Source organism: Centropristis striata, chromosome 17 (assembly GCF_030273125.1).
Source record: "Centropristis striata isolate RG_2023a ecotype Rhode Island chromosome 17, C.striata_1.0, whole genome shotgun sequence".
Classification (NCBI taxonomy): domain Eukaryota; kingdom Metazoa; phylum Chordata; class Actinopteri; order Perciformes; family Serranidae; genus Centropristis; species Centropristis striata.
In genome coordinates, this window is record NC_081533.1 from 16,988,636 (window position 1) to 17,007,658 (window position 19,023).

The 19,023-nt window shown below is 33.1% G+C and overlaps 1 protein-coding gene across 2 annotated transcripts in view; it reads right to left on the reverse strand.

Annotated features, from left to right (window-relative positions):
• Positions 1 to 10,712, reverse strand: part of LOC131989971 (H(+)/Cl(-) exchange transporter 5-like) — a 78,647-nt gene extending 67,935 nt beyond the window's left edge. The window contains exons 1-2 of one of the 2 annotated variants that reach the window (XM_059355350.1): positions 10,376 to 10,712; positions 8,622 to 8,768 (exon numbers count right to left, since the gene is read on the reverse strand). In XM_059355350.1, the coding sequence (XP_059211333.1) occupies positions 8,622 to 8,757 (136 nt within the window). In that variant the 5' untranslated portion in view covers positions 8,758 to 8,768; positions 10,376 to 10,712. Of the gene's footprint in view, positions 1 to 8,621; positions 8,769 to 8,864; positions 9,698 to 10,375 lie in introns of those variants that run through there. The other variant, XM_059355352.1, reaches the window with a different exon arrangement.
• Positions 10,713 to 19,023: the final 8,311 nt, after the last annotated feature.

The following is a 19,023-nucleotide window of genomic DNA, read 5'->3' on the forward strand; positions in this document are numbered from 1 at the left end:
CATGTTTTTTGTGCTCAATATGTTGATCAAGTAGGTTAAAGTGAGAAAATAATTGTCAGATCATAAAGATCATGGGTCTCAAACTTGCGGCCCGCGGGCCAGTTGCGGCCCTCGTGACGATATTTTGTGGCCCCCACCTTGATATGAAAGTTTAAGTTTTAAGTTTTTGAGTTTTATATGAATGGCACTTTACAGTGTTGTGTGTGGAAGGTCCCTTTAAGGTCCCCGGTAATTTTGTCTTTTTTTTTTAAATGTGTCTTTTTTTAATATTTGTGTGTCTTTTTGGTAATTCTGTGTCTTTTTTTTTTGGTCATTTTGTGTCTTTTTAATAATTTTTTGTCTTTTTTGGTCTTTTTTTTTTTTTTTTAAGTAATTTAGTTTTTTTTCTGTCATCTTGGTCTTTTTAAAAAATGTTGTGTCTTTTTTGGTAATTCTGTGTATTTTTTTTGTCATTTTGTGTCTTTTTTTGTCATTTTGTGTCTTTTTTTGTCATTTTGTATCTTTTTTTTGTCATTTTGTGTCTTTTTTTGGTCATTTTGATACTGCCTCCAGTGGCCCCCAAGTAGTTTGAGTGTGAGACCCCTGGTATAGGCGAAGAAAAAATAGATACCAAATATGTGTATAGGAAACATTTTTTATGTGGTACATGAAGGGCAAAATCAAAAGTATTTAAAAACGGCCAAAATAGGACAGCGTCAACATTCGAAGATGTTGATCAAGTTAAAATATTTCAGGACAGAAACGATGAAAACTGGACAGAAAATCTGCACGTTAAGGTTGAGCTACATGAACATTAATGGTGCATGCAGAGTTTCCGTCTGGACACATTTTTGGCTGTTATCAAGTGCTGTTATCATCTCACTTCTGCATTTCTGTTCTTGAAAGAGAAAATAACAGACAGGCAGCGAAGCCAGACGACCAGGACATGCAGAAGCATGCTGGTTCCTTTAGAGAGACACCTTTCATGGGGAAGGTGATCTTTTCTTAGAGGAACACAGAGAACGCTTTATTTATCCAATCCTCAATGGATTCTATTGAAATTTGCCGTTGGGAATGAAAAGCCCAATGACAGAAAATCTTTTCCATTCGTCTGATCCCTTTACATCAGGGGTGTCAAACTCTGGCCCGCGGGCCAAATTTGGCGAGGCAATACCAAATTATTATATTATTATTGTACTATAAAAGCTGACCCGCTGGTATTATACGGCGCATTTATCGCTAATACTACAAATCCCACAATGCCCTGCTGTTGTTTTGGCGCGTCAATCAGGACAGGACCCAGAAACGCGCTCCTCTGTGACAGTCGTCATAGCAACCTCAAGCTAGAGCTGTCTCCCTTCCCAAAAATGTCGAAAAGAAAGGCAGAATTTATTAACCTGTTGAAAAAGTTTATTTTGATATTTAAATCAGAAGGATGCAGATAGAAAAGAGGCATACGATTTTTATTTAATTTTTATTTAATAAATTAATGACATTTATGTGTTTTTTATTTGAAATTTGATTTAGCATGTCTGCACTATTTAGTTATATATTGTATGTTTATAAGCGTTGCTGGTTCCATATTTAATGTTAAAGCAAAACATGTTTGGTATATATTAAAAGGTTTATTTGTTCAATGTTGGCCCGCGATTTTATTCAAGTTTTAAATTTTGGCCCAATATTTAATAAACTTTATAAAAATAAAAATAAATACAAATTTGTTTAAAAATGTATAATTTAACAGAATATGATCAAACATAATTGTTTTTAACAATGTTTAAAGAACAAAATCTGAATGAAAATTGATGAGAATAAGTGGTTAAATGTTACGGTAATGATAGAATTGTTTGCATTAAAATATGTGTATATTTTAGTAAAATACATGTTGGTGATACCAGCTACCCTTGGGCATATTTAAGTGGTTGCCAAAGAAAAAACAACCTTTTTTTTTGTTGGTTTTTTATTTAAAAATGTGTTACGGGAATGAATTTTGCTCACAGTGTCTCTAAAAATGTCAGAAAATACCTTAAAATTCTTTAAAAATAGATTATAAATTCATATTAAACAGTGACTTTAGATTGTATATGTTATAAAGGGTCAAAGAAAATATGTATTCACGCTTTATTTATCCATCCAATCCTCAATGGATTCTATTGAAATTTCCCGTTTCCAAGCTTTTCCAGTATCTTACACCTGTTGTAAATTACATGTTTAGATCAGTACTTACATACTAAAAGGTGGAGATTTCACTGAACCATACCAACAGTGATGGTGTCACATTTTTAGGAGGAACGCTCTTCATTTCAGATAGGCTACTCATTATTTTTTACATTGAACATGTGATTATCTATAGTTTATAGATGGATATAGTCAGATTGCAAGAGAAATACAGTAAGAATTTCAAGCATTTTTTAAATTTACTTTGTATTTTATTTATTTAATTTTTTTTTTTTTTTCCCGAACGTATATATGTCTGGGTATATTAATATATATAAGTACAATCTTGTTTCTTAAAGTAACCCCCTTTATCTGTTTTTTTTCATACTGAGATATATTATTATACTATTTAAATTATAATTTAAACGACACTTATATGTGATTGTATACGTGTAAATGTGCATCGTGGATGTGTGACTGTTTTATGTTAAAAATGAGAAAATTAATAAAGAGAGTTAAAAAAAGAAAAGAATTTCAAGCATTTACAAGCACTTTATCCAAAATCCAAGCACTTTTTAATAAACCTTGGAAATACAACATTTAAATTTAAGCATTTTCAAGGATTTCAAGCACCCGTACCAACCAAGGTTATAATAGTTTTGGATTTGTCTTTAGTTTTAGTTTTAATTTCGTTGTGAATTTTTGTTTTCAAAGTTCAAGTGAGCTTTTTAATTTTAGTTCACTTCTTATTTTTTGAAAATGCTTAATTTTAGTTCAGTTTTTATTAGTTTTAGTGTTAGTTTTAGTTTTTTTTAAATGGGCTATATGTTGGGTGCCAGATTCAAAGAGGTCATAACATTTTTTGCCTTCATTTCCTTTGGTTTATCATCTCAGCCCCAATAAGGTTATTAACTCTTACAGTTCCGGGTGATTTGAATTTTGGTTCGAGTGTAGACATCCCAGTCTCAGTAAACATATTCACCATGTGTTGCATGTTCAAATAGAAACACTGAATTATGAATGGAAAAAGTTGACAAAAAAATTAAAACTAAGGACATTTTCACTATAATTTTAGTTAGTTTTAGTTAGTTTTGTAACCACAAAAAGCAGTTTCAGTTAGTTATCGTTTTTTTTAAAAACTCTAGTTTTTATTTTTATTTCAGTTAACGAAAATGTTTTTTCAATTCTAGATTTCGTTATTTCGTTAGTTTTCGTCAACTATAATAACCTTGGTACCAACCCTGTACATAGCAACAGGGGTATTTTCCTGTACATTAGTTGTTAACAGAGGAAAGCAGAGTGCCTTGATATTATTCCCAAGCCAGTATTTTGGCTGGTATCCTCCTCGGCTCAGAGTCTCTTCGATAAACATTGGAGGCTAATGAGTCCCTGAGCAACAGGTCACACAAGGCTAAACGATTACGAGCGCTCTGTGAATGGCTTTTAGGAAGACTCGCTTGGCAACAAGTTCAAGTGTGCACTAATGAGCGGTTAGGGACCCAACAGCACTTTCCCCTGCCTCGAGAGGGGAAGAAACGGAGGAAATGTGTGAGCCGAAATACTAAAAAGGCAGGAAATAAAATGAGATCTTTATCTAGAGCAGCTATTCTCAACCTTGGGGTCCCAACCCCAATTGGGGACGCCAGTCATTTTGTGTCTTTTTTGGTCCTTTGTGGTCATTTAGTGTCTATTTTGGTCATTTTGTGTCTTTTTTTTTTATCATTTTGTGGTCAATTTGTGGGGTTTTTTGGTCATTTTGTTTCTTTTTTTGGCTATTTTGTGTCTTTTTTAATCAATTTGTGGTCATTTTGATTCTTTATTGGGTAATTTTGTGTCTTTTTTTGATCATTTTGTGGTCAATTTGTGTCTTTTTTGGTCATTTTGTTTCTTTTTTTGGCTAGTTTGTGTATTTTTTTGGTAATGTTGTGACTTTTTTGGTCATTTTGTGTCCTTTGTGGTCATTTTGTGTCTTTTTTGGTCATTTTGTGTCTTTTTTTGACCATTTTGTGGTCAATTTGTGTCTTTTTTGGTCATTTTGTTTCCTTTTTTTGGACATTAAGTTTCTTTTTTTGGTGATTTTGTTTCTTTTTTTTTTGGCTATTTTGTGTCTTTTTTTGTGATTTTGTGTCTTTTTTAGTCATTTTGTGTCCTTTGTGGTCATTTTGTGTCTTTTTTGGTCATTTTGTGTCTTTTTTTGATCATTTTGTGGTCAATTTGTGTTTTTTTTGTGTCAATTTGTGTCTTTCTGTGGTCATTTAGACTTTTCTGACGAATCCCAAAGTCGCAAGTTATTACTTTCCAAGGAGTCTCTGGCTTGAAGCTGACTGTTACACACTCAGGAGGTCAGAATGGACCTTTAAACTTACTTTAAACAAAAATATATAAATGCACAGACAGAGAGATGTTTTAGTTGTTATCTGCTTCATTATTTGTCCAAAATTCGTTGTATCAACTGAGTTTGTCTGATCTGAAGATCTGAGGATACAACCTGAAGTGTTCTCACGTCTATCTATACAGTGACCTCTTCCAGCAACATCTGCCAGCACAGATAAAAGCACAGGTTTTTTTGCCGTCATGCTAAACTTTAATGAAGGACTCTGAACGGTGGAGGGTGAAATTAAGCCGGCCTCGCAGCCCAAACCTCCTGATTTCCCCAGAGCCCGACACACAAGTCTAATCAGCCCGCCGCCAAGCCTTACTAGAACACGGAAACTTTCCAGTTTCGCTGATTCTCCTGTTTCTATTTGAACCGGATCACTACACACACAAACACACTCTGTTGTAGGTTATGATTTTCCTTCACAAACCACTGTGTAATTTTAAAAATACATGGTTTTCAGTTGAAAAACAAGGCTGTGCTTTTTTTTCTCCGCTCCCGCAAAACGCTGATACAGCGGAAACACATGGTTGAAGCCAACAGAAGCTGCATCCATTGAGGGAAAATCTCGTCTCCAGACTTTCCTTCCTGTTGGCTCGGTCTTATCGCTGCCTTTAAACTTTTGGTGACGACATGGTGCTGCTGATGTCTCAATGACATCACTTGTAACCAAGAGGCGGATATCTACGCTGACTGCTTTTTTTCTCTACACTGGAAAAAAATTGGAGTGACATTTACTTAAAATAAAAAAAATAGGCAAGTTTTTCCACACAGAAAGTGTCTGTAATATTTACTCTGGCTGTTTTTAAGTCATTTAGTAAGACAAACAAGGCCAAGGTTATTATGAACCTTTGAAGCAGGTTTTTCCATGTAAGGAATGAAGAGTTGTTTTGTATTTCTAGAAGAACATGCTCTTCTTCAAAAATCAAATGTAGCTTTTTTTTAAGTGATCTGAATCACCCTGAGGAGATTCTGAGAGAGATTTAAACCTCACCATGGCACAAACCGACCATAATACAAATGCAGGAGGTTAATGGGGTTTTTAATCAATACCAATGAGTCAGCAGGAAGCCTGCCTGGAGTGGAGCTGCAGACTTTAAAAGCAAAGGCTAAAACCTTCTTTTTGAGGCAAAAATGCAAATTTACATGCAAATATATTAGCTCTTTGCTCAACATTTTTTCTGGATCTCCGCTTTAATTGGCTTAAATGAGTCAACTCCACAGTGAGGTCTTACACTGGCCCCATGATGACATCAGCAAAGCAACCATCAATGATTAGATCAATCTAGTTGCTAGATCAAAGCTAGTTTATGCAAGTCATATGTGGCCATGAAGAGCCTGTGTACTACAGGGGAGTCACTATGTGACATCATCGGTCGCCGGGCAGACCTGGTGCAGAAACAGCCAGAGCTCAACCAGAGTACTACGAGAACTACAACTCACTTTACTGGTTGTTTTTATGCTGCTTTTTTGCAAAGTAAAATCAAAAGTTCTGTCTGTGAAGATTATAAGGACATACTTTATTAAACTAAATATATTTCACTTTTATATGAATGAACAATATAGCCATAATGGGGCACAATTCATTGTTTTGTGTTAAAAATAATATTTTCTATATTTTTAAACATATTTTTGATTCACAAATTCATTACCGTAATGCGTCCAGATAAAAATGTCATGGTTTCCCCACACTTATATACAATAAATATTTAATAAACTTTATAAAAATAAAAATAAATTTGTTTAAAAATGTATAATTTAACAGAATATAATCAAACATAATTGTTTTTAACAATGTATGAAGAACAAAATCTGAATGAAAATTGATGAGAATAAATGGTTAAATGTTACGGTAATGATTGAATTGTTTGCATTAAAATATGTGTATATTTTAATAAAATACATGTTGGTGATACCAGCTACCCTTGAGCATATTTAAGTGCTTGCCAAAGAAAAAAAATTAAAAACATTTTTTGTTTTTTTTTTATTTAAAAATGTGTTACGGTAATGAATTTTGCTCACAGTGTCTCTAAAAATGTCAGAAAATACCTTAAAATTCTTTAAAAATAGATTATAAAGTCATATTAAACAGTGACTTTAGATTGTATTTGTTATAAAGGGTCAAAGAAAATATGTATTTAATGCTCTTGGATGTTTGTTATGAGCTGCACCATGTTCATGAGAATCACCCGTATGTGTGTGTGTGTGTGTGTGTGTGTGTGTGTGTGTGTGAGAATGCGTAGTAACTGATTATTCAGACGTATGACCACAACTCACTGAAAACATGTGACACACACACTCACTGTATCCAGCGATTACAGATATAGCTTAACAGCTGTAACACACACACACACACACACACACACACACACACACAGGACTGTGTTAAAGAGCTCATCTGGTGTTGTTTTTGACATTAATAATTAAATATTCTACCATGAAAACATTCCTGATAATAATGAGAGATCAACAACTCATCATATCTTGTGCCATGGCTCCAAATCTGAGCCGTGTTGTTGACTAAGACAGCCACGTTTTATGATGTTTGAAGAAATCATCCAACCAATTCAAACAAGTAGGTCGTTACGGAGTGTCAAGTATGGGAATTTATAACTGGTAATAAAAGATATGATGTAACATAAGACAGTAGGCACAACATATAACATCATAAACACATCATAACAACTGATAACGGGTAATAAAAGATAATTGGGGGTGGGTAAATGCCTTTTATAGATGGTAGATAGTAGAGTATAATGGCATATTAGAAACAATTATGGAGCTAGGAGAGGGGCTAATATTCAAAGAAAAAAAATCAAAATTAATGTGAGAAAAGATGTACATTAACAAAAAACTATTTGGAGTTCAACTGACCCCAAAAAAGAAAAAATCCTCTTTTTTCCCCGCTTAATTTTTGGTTTTAATCTCAGAAAAATTACTTTTTTCTCTCAAAAATGTACCTCTTTAATTTCAGAGATAGTTCATTTAATATGAGAAATTCTGAATCATTTTTTTGATTTTTCAGAATATTGCCCCCTCAGAAAATGATATAATTATAGTGTAGCGCACTATGATTTTATAAAATAATATATATAACAATTTATCTAATTTATTTTGGTCTTTAAATGTTTTCTTTTAAATAATAATAATAATTACAATGCATTATATTTAAAGCGCCTTTTAAAACACCCAAGGACGCTGTAAAAAAAAAAATAAAAAAAATAGATTAGATATTAAATATATGTTAACTAGGTTGGGAAGCGCACTGGTCTTGCAAGATATATTTGAAATATTTTATTGTATAATAATACAAACATAATTATAAGAATTAATATATAAATATAATCTTTTCATTTTTATTTTTTTCTGTATTTGTTTATTAGTTTTTCAGTTGCCATGTAAGGTTCAATAGAAAGTTCAATAAAACAATTTAAAGTTAATAAATATATGTTTCCAAAGTCAATGAGCAAATGTGTAAAATAATAATGATCTCATTCTATCCCCATAAATTTCCCGCAACATTTGTGCAGCCACAGGAGTATTTCTATGTCTGCATACTATCCTGAAATCTGAAGAAATAGAAGAAAACCCTTCATCCTGCCTTAACTGGACTTTTGCTTTAAAACCCTCTGGAGTCCATCGATTCATTGAAAATATACTGAGCATGCTTTATTTACAGTAATAACTTTTTTTATACAACAGACTAGCTGAAAGTGCCATTTATGTTCTACAATGAAAACTATTACTATTTGTAATTTACATGCAAATAGACTGTTAGATAGTTTTATTCATCGATTATTTTTTCTGCTGTTCTTGTGTGTAAAAATCGTTAAAAAATAAGAAAAAAAGGTACATTCCCATAGAAACCTGTGTCTTTTGTTTGTATTTTGGGTTCCTGGCAGCTTTATACTGTACTATAATTTGAAAAAAATGAAAAATCTGACTGATAGCCAAGTTTGTGTGGAGAAAAAGGAGCCATGCATGTGATGTAAGGACAGACTGAAAGATGCTAAACAGAGACAGAAACAAATGCATGGGAAGCTGACAAATTTGAACCAAAATCTCCTGGACTTAAGAGGTTTAAACACAACACCGAGCAGCTTCCTACCTGAGCTGAGAGGAGGGTCGTCGTCCGTGCTGAAGTCCAGTGTTGCTCCTGCGATGTCCACCATCTCATCATCATCATCGTCACTGGGGTGGTGGAGGCTGTCAAAGCTCCCGGTGCGGTAGCCGGGGTTTTCCATCCCTTCAAATCCTGTTTGCAACGCACCAAGAGGACAAATTTAACACACAGCGACAAGCCTCTTTTAGGAATTCCTCAGTCAGCACGGAAGAATGATAGCAGCTTTACCTCTGTCACTGTCGGCTGCATATTTTCGATACAAGCTCGCCAAAAACTGAAACATGTTCCCCTCAAGCAAAGCAAAGTGTGGCTTCTTCAAGCTTCTACCTACTAACTAACTGTTTCATAACAACAAATTCTTGTAAACGTCTTTGCGGGCTGTTGAGAAACCGCCGACTGGGACACCCACAGCTGGTCCTATCAACCGGTTCATCAAAGCCAGAAATGACAGCACATCTCCAGTTACAGGGAAGTGTTCGCAACCGTTTCCCCTCCTCTATTCTTCATATGACTACAGTTAAAGGGCTGAAACCTGAATTAACCTGGGACTAAATACATAAATCTGTATACAAAATTTTAAACAATTTACTTCAAAAACCTTTTTATTGTAGTTATCAAAATGTATACTTTTAAATTATTTATAAAAAAGATTAAATTAATATTTATTTTATTTGTGTTTGAGTATTTAAACAGACAAATAAAGTAATACAATTGTGAGTAAGTTTTGAAACATGAAGATTTGTCAGCCTTTTGGTTGTCTTCCAGAAGCTTCATAAATTAACTTTTTTATCTTGAGTGTAAGCCACATCTTTTATGATTATGATTTGTTATTGTCAACTTTATATCTTAAGCAGGTGGAGGATTTTAGTCATCAAACATCTGGGTCTTAAGTTATCAGAGTAACAAACTAGCAAAGGTAAAGGAGCTGCTCAGCTTGCAGCCCAAGTAACCAAACCAAAGCTTAAAATTTTGATATTTCTGTCAAAATCACTTTATTCCACATATCTCATTTAAAACGTCGCCAAAAATAAACCGTTTGTAATAACTAGATCCTGTTAAAAACATTAAATTATGCTCCTCAGAGACACTGTGAAGCCATGATTGATTATTGTGTGTGTTTTATTGTTGACAACTAATATTGGTAACACTTTATTTTGAAGGTGTCTACACAAGAGAAACATGACATGGGATGTGTCATGAACATTAATGACACTTTGAAGTAACATTAATGCTCATGATACTTGTCATGTCATGTTTCTGACAGGCTTGTGTCACTCTTATGTAGACACCTTCAAAATAAAGTGTCACCATATCTTGCTTAAGTCACAAAGGATTGCCTGAGTCATTCATTTCTCTTAAGTTACATAATTTACTCACAGTGTTATTACTATGCCAGTAGCCATCCTTGGTTACATCCTTTTTGAGTGAAATGATCAATAAATGTCATATAGACACTTTCACTTTTGGTGAAGTTTTTTGTGTTTCCTGCAAAACTTGAAAAAAATGACTTAGGTGATTATTTTAACAGGGTGACGGAGAGTTAAAGGGTTGAAGCTGCAGTAGAGACTGAACCACTGCGGCTCACGAGAGAAGATTATCAGCCTAGTTAGCGCGTGTAGCTCTTGTTTCAAACTGACAAAATAACGACCGTTGGGCTAACTTAGTTGAATGTTACCGCCTCAATTTACGCGTAATTTACAAACAAAAGAGGAAAGTGGTAACTTGAGGCCCTACTTTACCTGTGTGGGGAAGAAAGCAGCCGTCCAGCTCAGTAAATAATAAGTCTTGTGACTCGGATTTGCTCCGCCGCCGTCTTCGCTGCTGCTTATGTCAACAGCAGCCAATGTAAACTAAAGCTGCTGCTGCTGCTGCTGCTGCTTGGTGAAAATCCTGCGTCATTCTGCGTAAACCCACAAAAAGCCTGTTTAAAACACAAGAGGTGCACCAAAGGAGTCCACATTAGAAGATTGTCTTCAGTCGACGCACCAAAATAATGCAGTAGTGTGAATTTGTCCGCAGTATGTGTTGTTTTTGCCACTTAAAACTGAAAACGCAAAGCGAGCGTCAAGTTTGCGACAATTACAACAACTTCCGTTTCGAGAGTCGTAAAGTTGCCATACATACAATATCATTGTCAATCTTATAATATGTCCCGTTTTACGATTTAATTGCCACATTATTATCGCCTCATCATTTCAGATCTATATTTTTGTTCTCTACGTAATATTAAATCGTTCCTCCTTTTAAGGGTATCAAATTGTGCCGTTTTAATTTGAAAGCAGACTTCCTCAATTTCCGGTTCAACTGACTTATCACAGATAGCTTGACTTTATCATATGCACACCAGGAATATTAGTCGAGTCAAGAGCTATCGACGCTTTCTCCAACTGGGTCAGTGGAGCAGTTCGAGGAGTTGGTCATCAATTACTTTCACTGCTTAAAAAATATTTTTTTAATATGTTTTTATGAATATTTGATTACCTACAAGTGCATGTAAACATTTAATGTATAAATCGTATTAAAATATGAATAATAATAAAACAAATATATATTTTGTTTTTTATTTATCTATTTATTATGTAAATATACTATATACCTGTATTTTTGTGGCCTTTAATGAGCCTTACTTGTTTATGTATATGCTATTTTAGTTTTATTTTAATTTGAATAGTTGATTCATAGTTGAGAGTCATAGTTGATTTGTTTCAACTATGATTTTGCAGAAGGTTCAGGTTGAGGCAAATAAGACCTATGAGTCTTGATGAAGATTACTTTGATTACATAGATCATGACATAATTCAATAAAAAAATTAAAAAAAATAAAATGAAACAATATAAAATATATAGATATAAAAAATGTTAATTTTAAAAATGATATATATACAAATGAAATAAATAATAACCTTTAAATGTAGTAATACATATATCTAATTAATACAATATTAATTCAATATAATAAATATTATATATATTATATTCTAATAATATAAAAAATATTAAATTAATATTTTATTTTAATTGTATTTGATTCTTTAAATTTGAAAAAGGGGGTTAGTTAGATTGTGAGTAAGCCAAAACTTTTAACAGGGTTTAGAATTTAAAACTATTTAAAATTTTCAGGAGGGAAACATATGTGTGTAAGTGTTTTAGAATGAGAAAGCTGCACCGTTTGGTGCAGAATGTGCAAAAACATCAATCAGGATCATGTTGAAGTAATGAAAAGAATCTATGAAACAGACATTGTCCGGAAAATAAATGGCCACTAGAAAAAAAAGTGTTGTATTGGATGCTTTAACATTCTAATTATTTTCTTTTACTTTTTATTAAGTACCATTTACATGTTTTTTATAAGTTAAATTGCGACACCTTGTGGGCATCAAAAACATTACACCTCCTTCACACCTGGGGAAAAGTGGTTCAAGGTTCAAGGTTTATCAAATCAATTCAAATCAAATCAAACTTTATTTATATAGCGCTTTTCATACACAAAAATGCAACACAAAGTGCTTTACAAAAAATAAGAAAAAACAAACAATAAAAATGACAAAACCCACCCCTCCCTCCCCCACATACACATCTGTAAGTATACATACACAAACATGCACACTCGCATTTAGTCATGCACGCACACAAACACACACTCAGACTCACACACAGCACATATTGATTGACAGTGTAGAGACATGGCAAGGCACCGAGGATCCAGATGAGGAAAAAGCAACCTGTGGGAGCATCCACACTGAGAGGTGGCAGAGCCCACAGCCATAGAGGACGCCATCACAGAGACCACCAGGACCCGGGGAGACCGAGGCGGACTCCACACATGGTGCAGAGCCGCCCAGCCCCCCGGGCTTATCACATGCAGAAGAATGGGAAATTAAAAGTCTGAGCCTCCCTCCAACAATTCTCATGAATTATAGATAAGAAAGAAAGTGAGGAAGGAAATGAGAATCTAAGCATAAAATACTGCACAGGATAAAATATAACTTTTTTTAAATGAATGTAAACAGTAAATGTATTATCAATCTATAAAGCAAGAAATGTGTGTGTGTGTGTGTGTGTGTGTGTGTGTGTGTGTGTGTGTGTGTGTGTGTGTGTGTGTGTGTGTGTGAAGATGATAACTAACTGAACTAATAACTAATAACTAACAACTTTTTTCATACACATTCATTTTTTTTGACTGGTTTAGTGAATATAACTTGGAACGAATGATTCAATTTACATACAAAACTGAGGACACATAATAACAAACAATCACTAATGCACTACATGAAAAACTGCTATTTTAAAGTAAAAGCACTGAATTTGTATTTCTTTGTAGAATTTATATAGATGATTGTAATAATAATTACAGGGCCAAAAAAAATCTCTTTTTTTCAGTGTACGTAAACCTTTTTGGTTGATATGAAATCTATTTCATCTATCTGGTTTTATGACTTAATAACCTTATTGTGGCTGAGATGGATCAGACAAAGGAAATAAAGGAAACAAAAAACTAACACTAAAACTAATAAAAGCTAAAATAAAAGTAAGCATTTTCCAAAAAATAAAAACTAATTAAAACAAGCGAACTCACTGTAAAAACTCATTAAAACTAACTGAATTTGAAAACAAAAAATCACAACGAAATTAAAACTAAAACTAATGAAAAATCCCAAACTATGATAACTTTGGTTCACAGGGCGTGTCTGCAGACTGCAAGACATCATTGTTGTCCTGGTTTATGTCTGCAGCTCAGATTAATCATTGCAGCCTCTTTCCCTTCATGACTTCCCATGATGCCTTGTTCTTGTTCCTCCTATAATTCATCTTCTTCGTTCCACCTCTCCGCTCTGAGCAGCCCAACATAAACATTTCTCCTCCCTGCCTCCCACAGGCTTTCTTCTTCTTGTTAGTGAGGCCTGTTTCTCATCCCTTCCTCCTCTTTTACCAATATAAACCATGGGTCTCAAACTAGCGGCCCGTGGGCCAATTGTGGCCCTTGTGATGATATTTTGTGGCCCTCACCTTGATATGAAAGTTTAATGTGAGTTTAATATGAATGGCACTTTATAGTGTTGTGTGTGGAAGGTCCCTTTAATTACTTTTTTGGTAATTTTGTGTCTTTTAAAAATAATTGTGTGCCTTTTTTAATAATTTTGTGTGTTTTTTGGTAATTCTGTGTCTTTTTTTTGGTCATTTTGTTTCTTTTTTTAAGTAATTTAGTTTTTTTTGTAATTTTGTGTTTTTTTAAAGCAATTTTTCAAGTCATTTTGTGTCTTTTTGTAATTTTGTGTCTTTTTTTGGTCATTTTGTGTCTTTTTTTAATAATTGTCTTTTTTTATAATTTTGTGTCTTTTTGGTAATTCTGTGGGTTTTTTGGTCATTTTGTTTCTTTTTTAATTAATTTTTTTCCTGTCATTTTGTGTCTTTTTTGGTAATTTTGTGTCTTTTTTTAATGATTGTGTGTCTTTTTTAATAATTTAGTGTCTTTTTTAAGTCATTTCTTTCCTGTCATTTTGTGTCTTTTTTTAATGATTGTGTGTCTTTTTTAATAATTTAGTGTCTTTTTTAAGTCATTTCTTTCCTGTCATTTTGTGTCTTTTTTTGGTCATTTTGTGTCTTTTTTTTAATGATTGTGTGTCTTTTTAAGTCATTTCTTTCCTGTCATTTTGTGTCTTTTTTTTGGTCATTTTGTGCCTTTTTTTGGTCATTTTGTTTCTTTTTTTAAGTCATGTTGTGTCTTTTTTAGTAATAGTCATTAGTCATTTTGACCTCCAGTGGCCCCCAGGTAATTTGAGTTTAATTCCTTCACGTTCCTTTACGCCTCCATGTTCTGCTCCTCTCTCTCTTTTTCCCAGCTCTCCTTTCATTCCCATCAGTCCTCTGTTCTTCAATCTGGGTCAGGCAGAAGAATGCACTCCCACTTCCCCCAAAAAACCCAGATTCTTCACTTTTACGACAGCTGTTTTCTTTATTATTTCCACAGAGCAGCAGCAGCCGACTCTCTGTGTCCCTGTGAGGCCAAACATGACCACCTAAACCGCTGTTCTTTCCATCAGCTCTTATTAATGGATCCGGCTCCAGCCACCAATAAAAGTACCACTCAGTTGACAGACGCACATATGTTACACATGTTATCAACTAAAATAACATTATAATTTCCCTGGAGGAGCATGTGAAATTATTTCGGCATGGGATGTCAAAGAGAATGCATTTTTCTCACCAAAACAGGCTTTTATCGTGTTTTTGATGCGAAAAAATGTCACTTTTTTTGTGAAGAAATACATATTTGCAGCTTTCTAGATTCCTTGCAACAATAAATTAATCATCTTAAGGTGGCATCAGAAAGTATGGAAGCACATTGGGGCCAAGAAAATAACACAAAACAGACAAATGTAAGTGTGAGTAATGAAAAATATAAAATTGTAAATAAAAAAAATTAAAGGATTTTAGTCATCAGACATCTGGGTATTAAATTATCAGAGTAAGAAACTAAGCAAAGGTACAGGAGCAGCTCAGCTTGCAGCCCAAGTAACCAAATTGAAGCTCAAAATTGATTGTGATATTTCTGTCAAAATCTCTTTATTCTACATGTCTCATTTAAAACGTCGCCAAAAATAAAATGTTTGTAATAACTAGATCCTGTTACAAACATTAAATTCTGCTCCTCAGAGACACTGTGGAGACATGATTGATTCTGATGAGACGAACGGTCACGTGACAAATATTCACTGAAAATCTGTTTACACAGAGCTGAGGGGAGAGGACAGGAGAGAAGAAGTTGTAAAAATGCAAATAATTCAATATTTATACCATTGTTTTCTTCAGCTTATTGTTCATTTTAATACCTGGTGCAACTAAAGGAACATTTGTTTGGACAAATATAATGATAACAACAAAAATAGCTTATAAGAGTTTAATTTAAGAGCTAATATCTTGACATTTTCCATGGTTTTCTTGATAATAACCAAAATCATTATCAAGAAAACCATGGAAAAGGACTAGATATCAGCTCTTAAATTAAATGCTTATGAGCTATTTTTATTGTCATATTATTAAAATGAACAAGAAATTGGAGAAAACATTTTTTTACATGACTGCAATAACATAATACCTTTAGTTTACTCTTTATATTAGCATAGTTTTACTGTATTTCTAAATATTCTTATATGTAATATGAATTTGTAAAATGTAATATAATTATTTCGGCATAAACAAAATGTACCAGAGAGTCTACTGACAAAAAACATTATTCTAACACTGCTATCATGTAATTTTAACTGTATTGCAATATTTTTTGTATTATGGTTTATCTATGTTTAAACTACAGTAATTTTTAAATTCTCAAAAAAAAAGTATGACTTTTAAAAACATATTCTTATTGTCAAAATAACAGTTGGATTTGGTTTGGAGATTTATAACATATTCATGTAAATACACACGGCTTCATTGTTTTTGTATTTACAGTTTTTTATGTCACGATTTTACAGAGATTCTCTGTTAATTCCACAGACAATTCCACATTTTTTACGTGTATGTGGAGACACTTTTTTTAAACACTGATGACCTTTATAAGTGTTATATTAATAAATTAAATTCTATTTCAATTTTGAAAAAAAATATTTATCATAGAAATTAAACTTGTTTTCTCTTCTTTTGTGATTTATGTCATTATAACTGTGTTATTCTGCCAAAAGACATGTTTGAGTTGTTCCAACTTCTAGCCATGATTGTGCTGATTCCACAGAGCTGCAGGACTTATAGATTTTATACATATTTTATATATTGCAGTGAAATACAAGGACACAGTGAGCAAAATGTAAAAAGAGCAAAAAACGCCTTGAAACAGCTTGAAACAGCTTGCTGGGGTTTTCTACTGTAAATTTAAATGTAAATATCAGCAAAACCTGTAATTTAGACTGAATAATCCTGTTATTTTTAGGGTCATTGTGTCATTCATCCACACATCATGGTATTTCTCCATTAACTGAGATTACTACAATTTTTTTTTTTTTTTTTTTTTACAGCAAAACTTTGTATTTCCCACAGTTTATGACAGTAAAAGTTTCGTGCTATTCTTTGATTTACGGTAATTAAAAGTGTCTAATACAGTGCTATACAATTTTTAATTTTAAGCCCTATTTCTGATGTAATTGGACAGTGTTTTATGTAATTTCTACAAATTTTTTTACAGTGTATATATATAAATTCCATTTCATTCCAATTTTGAAAAAAAAAATGTATCATAGAAAAAATAAACTTGTTTTCTCTTCTATTGTGATTTATGTCATTATAACTGCACTGTAAAACCAAATTTTGCTTGTTTGTTATTATAACAAAGTTTTCCTTTTCAATACAACAAGATCTGTGCAAAAAGTAATTTTAACCTAAAATATTGACTCAAAGTTTAAGTTAACTCCATTGTCTTTGTTGTCTTGACATAAAATTATTTCGCAGCATCGACACTCAAATATTTAAGTTGGAATAATAAGTTGGGTTTTATAGTGTCTGTTTTTTCTGCACTTGTTGTTTTCTGTGCACTTTTAGTCTTTTAGTCACTTTGTGGTTGTTTTGTGTTTTTTTAAATCACTTTATTGTTGTTTTGTGTGCATTTTTAGTCATTAAGAGTCTATTTTAGTTACATTTGCACGCAACCAAGCTAGCTGTTTCCCTCTTTATGCTAAACTAAGCTAAATTAAGCTAAGCTAAGCTAACCGCTGGCTGTAGCTTCTTATTGTACCGTACAAACATGAGAGTGGTATTAATCTTCTCATCCAACTCTCAACACAACAGTAAACAGGCGTTATTTGTCTTATTAAAAAGTAAAAAATGCATGTATTAAGTGTGGCCAAAAAAACAAGCTAACAAGCTGACAAGCTAACGACAAAAACTAATTTGACAGTGTTTAACTGTAATTTCTACAAACATTTTTTACAGTGTATATATAAATTTAATTTCATTCCAATTCTAAAAAAAAAATATTTTTCATAGAAATTAAACTTATTTTCTCATGATTGCGCTGATTCCACAGAGCTGCAGGACTATTTTATATATTGCAGTGAAATACAAGGACACAGTGAGTAAAATGTAAAAAGAGCAACAACAAAAAAACCCGCCCTGAAACAGCTTGTTGGGTTCAGAGGGTTAACTGGCTCTCGGGGTCATCAATATGTTTTAATGAGCTCTTGCAGCACCTTTTCTCTCTGTGCAGCTCCCACAGAGCTGCTCAACGACTCCACTTATCATCCGTCAACCTCCGTTTGCCCTCGGCAGTATTTACCTAACCGTCTCACCACACTCAGACATCAGTTTCCCTCCAGAAGAGAATAAACCTCAGCAGCATAAAGAGAGCGTTCAGCCAGCAGCGACATAAATCACAACAGGAGACGTGAAGCTAGTTGAAAATACTATTATTATTATTTATGGTACTTTTTTTCCTCACGTGAGTGTTTTTGCAGTTACACAACTTGTAATGCATTTAAACAAAAAGTTTTATCATAAATCAAAATTACATTGAACAGAAGAAATATTCTCTCAACAAGCAACTGTCTTTCTTTCCTCCCTTGTCAAGTCAACGAGTTTCCAGTCGGTTCAGAAAATGGCTGTTATAGGACAAGAATACATATGTACAAACAGGAGAATATATGTGGAAGATGAAGAGTTGTTTGGTTTTAAAACAGCAGGATTTGTGTGGGAACAAACTACGGGGAAAAAAAGAGGGCAGAGTGTAAAACTGTAACCTTTAATAAACGTTAAGCTGCAGATCTGCAAGTAGAAAAGTGCCTGTTTTTTCACTTAACTTCAGTCCTTTTCACCTTTCAACAGCCAAAATATACACATTTCATCTTCCCAACCCCTCCCATCTCATGTCGAGCTGCAGTTTTTTTTGGTTTTTAAAAAATATTTTTTACTCTAGACAGGCAGAGGTGTCCTGTCCGAGAAGCTAGGACCATAAACTGAATTCAAAAAGTGTTTTAAAAGGGAATAATTCAACATTTTTGCTTTCTTACTGAGATTTAAATGAGAAGATCAACACCACTCTTGTTTCTACAGTCATGGAAAAAAATTGTTTTCTTCAATTTCTTTGTTCATTTTAATGCCTGGTTCAACGAAAGGTACATTTGCTCGGACAAATATAATGATATCAACAAAAATAGCTCATAAGAGTTTAATTTAAGAGCTGATATCTAGACATTTTCTATGGTTTTATTCATAATAACCAAAAATCATTATCAAGGAAACCATGGAAAATGTTGTTTTGTGTGCATTTTTTGTCATTTCGAGTCAATTTGTTGTTTTATGTCTATTTTTAGTAATTTAGAGTCACTTTATTGTTGTTTTGTGTGCATTTTAGTAATTTAGTCAATTTGTTGTTTTGTGTGTATTTTTAGTATTTTAGAGTCAC